Source organism: Pongo abelii, chromosome 23, assembly GCF_028885655.2.
Source record: "Pongo abelii isolate AG06213 chromosome 23, NHGRI_mPonAbe1-v2.0_pri, whole genome shotgun sequence".
NCBI classification, from domain to species: domain Eukaryota; kingdom Metazoa; phylum Chordata; class Mammalia; order Primates; family Hominidae; genus Pongo; species Pongo abelii.
Window position 1 is genome coordinate 32,853,783 of NC_085929.1, and position 7,559 is coordinate 32,861,341.

A 7,559-nucleotide genomic window follows, 5' to 3' on the forward strand; every position below is an offset into this window, starting at 1 on the left:
AGAATTGAGGAGGTATATGAGTATTTACTGTAAAATTCAACTGTTAAGTAGTTTTAAAAATTTTCATAATAAAATGTTGGAAATAATACCTACAAAGTTGAATATAGCATCCCACACTTAAGCATCCCTTTACCTCAGAAAGCCTTAAAATAAATGTAGCCATGGGAAACAGCACTTTAGATTATATGCTACTATTAGAATGTAAAGGAATGATTTTTATTCTTTTTTTTTTTTTTTTAAGACAGGGTCTCACTCTGTTGCCTAGGCTAGAGTGCAGTGGCAATCATGGCTCACTGCAGCCTGAAACTCCTAGGCTCAAGCAATCCTCCCCTCAGCCTCCCCAGTAGCTAAGACCACAGACATGAGCCACCACACCTGGTTAATTTTTTAATATTTTTTGTAGAGACGGGGGTCTTACTAGGTTGCCCAGGCTGATATCGAACTCCTGGACTCAAGCAATAATCTTTTTTTTTTTTTTTTAATGGGTTCTCTAAAATCTAACACATATCTATCAGTGTTTTTTCTGGGTCACTTACCCAGTAAGTGTAGAGAGCATGGAGAAGAAAAGATGATGATAAAAACTCAATTTACAACACAGAGTAAACAGAATTTCCACAAGTTGGCCTAAGTCTTTGAAAGAAAAAGAGAAACCAGCTGTGTGCAATGCAGGATATGTTAGAAATGTTTTGGAAAGCACTCGATGATGAGAACCTGCAGAGAGTACCACAGGAAGCAAGGGTGATTACTAAACACAGTACATGGATGAGGTGGCGGGGGTGGGGGGGCAGATAATTCTAAATTCAAGACTCAGAAACAACATAACTTCCTAAACTTATCATTGCAACACTTCAGCACTGATTCTGCCATTCAACTTACCCAAAGGTAATCTCCATCAACTTTTACGGCAAACTTCAGTTTTCTCAGACGAACAAGAGTAGGAGGAGAGTCAGAAATGTCAGAAACACAGCGGACAACTCCAGCAATCTGTCCACAAAGCAACTCCTGTTGGTCAAGCAGGGTCTGTGGGAAAGGAGCACATTCCAGATAGGAAGCTGAAATTCTTGAACTCTTAAGTCATTTCTTATGGCATACTAAAGCCTGCAAGCCAAATCCAGTCTGTTGCCTGTTTTCCTATGGGCTGTAAGCTAAAAATGGTTCTTATACTTTTTAAAGGTTACAACAAAGAAGAACATGTGATTGAGACCTTACATGCCTTGCAAAGCCTAAAATATTTACTGTCTGGCCCTTTACAAAGTTTGCCAACCCCTACCTGAGAGGAATGAACCCTAAGAGAACACCCAGCAGGAACACATGAGATGATTGCACAGAACTGCATTTCTGCTGCTAGTATTATAGGCATATGCTTAGCAGAAGCATGAGCCTTTCACTCCTACTCAAATCCCCCATACAGAGTGGCCAGAGGGACGCAGATTAACCCCAACTATCCATGTCAGAGCACAGTCACAGGAGGGAATATACAGAATCTCCTAATCAACCTTAGCCTTAACTAAAGCACAGGACAGCCAGACAGTATGGGATGCACAGGAAATGTACACACCACCCATGAAGAATTCTTACCTAGAAAACTGAGCTTGAACCTAACCAAGACTCTAGATCTTACTACTAATGTAAAGGAAATACAGTGGGTAGGAGACATTAAATGACACCACCATGAGGAACAAATCAGCCAAATCTAGAGTGTGGGACATTCTAACACTCTACTACACATATGACCTGGTTTCTTCAATAATTCAATGGCATGGTGGGGGGAAAAGATGAGTGGCTGGGTGAGGACTGTTATTAAAAGGACTTAAAATACAAAATAACCAAATAGAATATGTGGATGCGGTTTGGATCCTTATTAGGAAAAAGAAACAGAAATGGAAGGATGGAAGTATGGGTGCATGGAAGAAAGGAAGAGCAGAGTAAGTAATATCCAAGACAATAAGGCAAAATTTGAATACAGTCTGGGTATCAGGTAATATTAAGGAATTACTGTTACTAATTACTGTAACTTTCGTTAGGTGTGGTAATGTTCAAAATAATGCCCTTTTCAGTTAGAGATGTTGCTTGATACTGGTGAGATGACGCAATATCTAGAATTTGCTCCAGGAAAAAAAAAAGAGAGAGAAGAGGAGGTTCAGATAGGTCATATAAAATAGGCAAAGTATTGCCGGGCGCGGTGGCTCACGCCTGTAATCCCAGCACTTTGGGAGGCCGAGGCGGGTGGATCACGAGGTCAGGAGATCGAAACGATCCTGGCTAACACGGTAAAACCCCGTCTGTACTAAAAATACAAAAATTAGCCGGGCGTGGTAGCGGGCGCTTGTAGTCCCAACTACTCAGGAGGTTGAGGCAGGAGAATGGCATGAACCTAGGAAGTGGAGCATGCAGTGAGCAGAGATCACGCCACTGCACTCCACCCTGGGCGACAGAGTGAGACTCCGTCTCAAACCAACAAACAAACAAACAAAAAAATTGGCAAAGTATTGATAATTGTTGAAGCTACTGATGGCATATGAGGGTTCATGATACTTGTCTCTCTGTTTTTGTATATGTTTGAATACAAACTTACTTATTTATTTTTTTGAGACAGAGTTTTGCTCTCATTGCCCAGGCTGCTGTGCAATGGCGTGGTCTCTGCTCACTGCAACCTCTGCCTCCCGGATTCAAGCGATTCTTGTGCCTCAGCCTCCCAAGTAGCTGGGATTACAGGGGCATGCCACCACGCCCAGCTAATTTTGGGATTTTTAGTACAGACAGGGTTTCATCATGCTGGCCAGGCTGGTCTCAAACTCCTGACCTCAGGTGATCCATCCACCTCAGCCTCCCAAAGAGCTGGGATTGCAGGCGTAAGCCACCGTGCCCAGCCGAATACTAACTTTTAAAAACCGAGCTGATCAAAAAATTGGGGGTAGAGGGAGGCAGACAAAAATCATGATGGAAATAGAAAGCTAAAGACAATAAAAGTGCTGAGCTGCCTGGAAATTTTAAGACCAGAACAACAAGAAATAGTACAACTAAGAATAAGACAGTAGAAATGTCATTGTCTGGATTAGCCAAACTGTCCTAATGTAAACCCTATACTTTTGAAAAGTCACCACTTGGAGGCACTGGGATCCTCACTGAACAATAAAATTGTTGCGTGGCTTACCTGGGAAGGATAAAAGTAACAAATGCCAGCTCTTGTTGGATCGCCTTCTTCCTTTACCTTGGAACCATCATAAAGAAAAAAATAATTCCACCTGGCAAGAGAACAGAGTGGAGCCATGTTTCCTTTAATCCAGTGATCACAGCATTTAAAACACAGCTTCCTGTTTCCCAGACCGAGGAGGGCTCATTACTGTGTTTGAAAGCCTTCAGGTGGCCCCAGAGAAGAAAGAACCCCAGTAGCTACAAATTAGATAAAACCATTCTGTAAGCGCAGGAAATTCAAACTAAAAATATGCCTCTATCCAGCCGTTAGACCATCTGCTGGAGAAGACACAAGTAGCTAGAAAAAAAAATGAGGCGCCCACAATGACTGCTCTTATTTGAAACACTGAACCTTAACTATACAACCACATGGTCTGATACACTGTCTTTTAAGGCTCTGATAACAAAATAAGTTAGGGATGTATTAGATGCACTCCTCATAAGTGCTGAGCACAAAGATTTCCAGAAACAGCCCTTCTACCAGGAATTCATGCATTCACTTAAACATTTACTGAGGGCCCACAGTGTGCTCTGCGGTTGCTGAGCAAACACGCAGTTTCAATGCAGGACAGTGAGTCCATAAGTCCGTAACGGGGAAAAAACAGGGACCTATGAGAATTTAGAGAGAAACTCTGAACTCCTCTCTACCATGCCAAACCTCACCAAGTATCACTCAAGCACACTTCCTCATTAACCGTCTCCTGATTCCCTCAGCCCAGAGATATATCTTTGTTCTGAATTTCCATGACCCTTTGTTCTTCCCCAAAGACTTAGAGACTACACTGCAGTATAACTGTATTATGTAATGTTATTATCTGATTACCTCTTTAAGACCATAAAACAAACACCTCAAAGGCCGGGCCTCAATTTTGTTTTGTTTTTACAGGGTCTCACTCTGTAGCCCTGTAGGCTGGAGTGCAGTGGTGCGATTGCGGTTCAGTGCAAACTCAATCTCCCAGGCTCAAGCCATCCTCCCGCCTCAGCCTCTCAAGTAGATGGGACTACAGGAGTGTGCCACCATGCTCGGCTACTTTTTTAAAAATTTTTTGTAGAAACGAGTCTCACTATATTGCCCAGGCTGGTCTCAAATTCCTGGACTCAAATAATCCTGCCCTGGCCTCCCAAAGTGCTGGAATTACAGGTGTGAGCCACTGCGCCTGGCTGGACCTGTTTTACTTCTAAGTCTCTGAGAACACACTTATGAGGCTATAGCATGAAGAAGCAATGGGACCAATGTGTCATCTGCTCTCTTCCCTGGATCTATGCCCTCTCTGAGGCCTCCCTCCATGGCTCCCACCCTGCCTTCCTGATGAAAAAGCACCAACTTGGCTGGGCACAGTGACTCACACCTATAATTCCAGCACTTTGAGAGGCCTAGGCAGGAGGACTGCTTGAGCTCAGGAGTTCGAGATTACCCTGGGCAACATGGTAAAACCCCATCTCCACAAAAAATAGACAAAATTAGCCAGGCATGGTGGGATGTGCCTGTGGTCCCAGTTACTTGGGATGCTGAGGTAGGAGGATCACTTGAGCCTGGGTGATTGAGGCTACAGTGACCTGAGATCATGCCACTGCACTCTGGCCTGGAGGACAGAGCAAGACCCTGTCTCAAAAATAAATAAATAAATAAAGCACTAACTTGGTCTCTGGCACTGTCCACTTTCCCAATACCTAAGGCTGGATGTACAACTGGCTGCAGGGTAAGCTCAGATCAAAAAGCCTCAAAAAAGTTTCAAAGCCAACTCAGAAACTCCATGTGCACCCCATCCTCCCCTGTCCCCACGTTCTCTTGGTGAAAAGCATCCCTGCTTGTATGGGCACACGAAAGAAAACTTGAGTGTCATTTTGAACCGCTCCATCTTTTTGACTTCCACATAAATAATCAGTCACTAAATCCTGCTAATTCTAGCTAAACCTGCTTTTCACCTTCATCTCCTCCAAGACTGATGTTTGCTAAACCTAATTATGGGAAAGGATTAACGCATTTAGGGTTGAGAAGGGAACAGGGTTTCAGACAGACATTGAGTAATACCCTTCAATACCCAGTCTGGCCAAACCTCTTATCGTGGTGTAATTCTCAAATGCAACCATACCTCATCTCTGCAAATTGAAGACTACAATATTCACATTATCATCAAAGCTGGCTGCATGATCAGGCTGTGGCTATCTTTTCTACAATCTCCCAGCAATGCCAGACTCATTCAAACACTGGGAGAGGCTTGCAAGGTTAAAACACGTTAGCTTTGGAGAGAAATGGCTCATGTGCTTGATTCAGCTGCTCTGAGGAAAATGGCATTTTTATTGTTATGTTAATAAAATTAACACCATCTGGCTGGGGATTTTCAATTAACCCCAAAACTCTATCCAACAGCCCAGCAAAAGCTATGCCATGGCAGGCCTTGCTACTCACCACGAGGCTGACTTTGTCTCTGTGGAGGTAGAGGTGGCCATCTACTTTGCAGTCATCCTCATTCTCTTCATTTAGGTTTTCTTTTCCAGTATCACTTCCTTCTCCCTAGCTGTGACCGTTCCTCTATCCCCCAATCCAGTGAATCCGGACGTGGTAGGTTGCAGTGTTTTCAGTCACAACTGCCACTTGGTTAGTTTTCACTCAGCATGGAAAGTGCCACTTCCCTTCCTTGCAGGTTCTTCAGTTTCATGTATATTTCGATGCCTCTTACAACTCAGGGAGAAACGATAACAAAGAGAATCCTAGCAGAAAAGTCAAATCCATTCCTCTGGTTTCCTGAGGGTCACTGTGGCTGTCTGCAGAACCACCTCTTCAAGCTCCTCTCCAGGAAAGCCAAAAGTGGGAGATGCATGCTAGAGCTGGTGTTCTGAAGAAATTTCTAGCTTGTCTAGTTCAAACCCATCCTGAAGACTCTTATTAAAAGTTTTGAAGTTTCCAGTTCAAACATCAGTGCCTTGGCTCTGAAATAAACACAAGGAATAGATATTTCAGAAACTCGTGAGAGAGCATGTGACCCAGCAGGATTAAACGAATGGTATATTTCAAAAGAGCTTTCTGTGAGGGTGACAATCATGCTTCAAAATCAAAGAGGGAGGCCTGCAGAGACTTCAGAGTAAGGGCTTTAGTTTCTCGAACAGTTAAGGGAAACACACCACAAGCTTCGCAGAAGATAAAATCAAATGATAGCGTGAAAATGCTCTAGGTGTGGACAGCTATACAAATAAACCAGTTGCTGTGGTAATAATGGAACCCAAATTAAGGAACTGTCATCTTGACAGTCCAAAAGTAACCTGAACATGCAGAATTCCAGAGCGGGGCAAGTTTCTAAAAAATGAAGAGAACTTTATCAAATGGCTTTCAAACTTCCACAAGAGAAAGACAGCTCAGTGTATCATGGAATTTCAGAGTCGGAAGGAACCCTGGCATCGTTTACTCTACTCTCCTGCACTCTTTTCCAAAAATTACCTTGGCTGTCTCTACTTTACACCCTCCAGAGATACGTGGTTCACTACGTTACATTTCTCCTTCCAACAAACTAAAATCTGCGTTCCATATTTTACACCTGCCTCCCACTCGCTAGTCTGGATAACGCTCTGCAGGAAAACACAAAACAAGGTCTAATTATTCCATGTGACAACCTCTTGGTCACTTCAGAACTATTGTCTAATTCTTACTGTCACTTTCTCCAAGCTTAATGCTCTAGCAACATGGTCTCAAATGCTTGCTCACCATTCTGCAATCTGCGGGTACACAACACAGTTTGTTAAAAGTCTCTAGAGACGACCCCCATTGAATATTTGACGGCCTGTAAAATCTCTCTCTCTTCTCAGCTCTAGATATTTTGGATTGGGCCTCCATAGGACCATACTCATTATATTCTATGGAGCATATTTAGGTGCCTGTGGAGGGGGTATCTCTGTTCCTGGAACCAAGGACAGCAGCCTAAAACTCCCCATCCCTTGTTCCCAGAGGACTGGGCCCTACACTACCGAGGTCCTCTCTTATCTCTGAAAGGTCCAGAAGAGACCAATAATGGCCCTGGCGTAGGAACAGACGTCGGAACGTGAGCAGAAAAGGATCTGGTAGCCTGGAAAGTGATAGTAACAACCCGGGGCAGGGGCTGGTGATAGTGCTGTGGCAAGGGGCCTCACTGGAGCAGCAGGGCTGGAAAACGGACGCTAATGGCTGGAAAAGGGGCAGGAAGCTGCTGGGCACAGCCCCCGGGGCGCAGGCAGCGATTGGTAACAGCACTAGGGCTGCGCGGTGTCTGGCCCCAGCTCCAGGGGACTGGGAAATAGTGGGCGAAGGCCTAAGGATCAGGCGGGGTCGGGTCACGCTCTAGGCTCGGGGCCCGCCCCTCGGTATCCCCGCGCTTCGAGCGCCGCCCACCCAC

At 44.3% G+C, this 7,559-nt stretch overlaps 1 protein-coding gene across 6 annotated transcripts in view; it reads right to left on the bottom strand.

The window, feature by feature from the left end:
• Positions 1 to 7,559, bottom strand: part of HPS4 (HPS4 biogenesis of lysosomal organelles complex 3 subunit 2) — a 31,856-nt gene that overhangs the window by 24,082 nt on the left and 215 nt on the right. For all 6 annotated transcript variants that reach the window (XM_009234207.4, XM_054542949.2, XM_054542950.2 and 3 more), the window contains 3 exon segments: positions 5,606 to 6,126; positions 3,155 to 3,245; positions 877 to 1,020 (listed from right to left, as the gene is read on the bottom strand). In XM_009234207.4, the coding sequence (XP_009232482.3) occupies positions 877 to 1,020; positions 3,155 to 3,245; positions 5,606 to 5,646 (276 nt within the window). In that variant the 5' untranslated portion in view covers positions 5,647 to 6,126.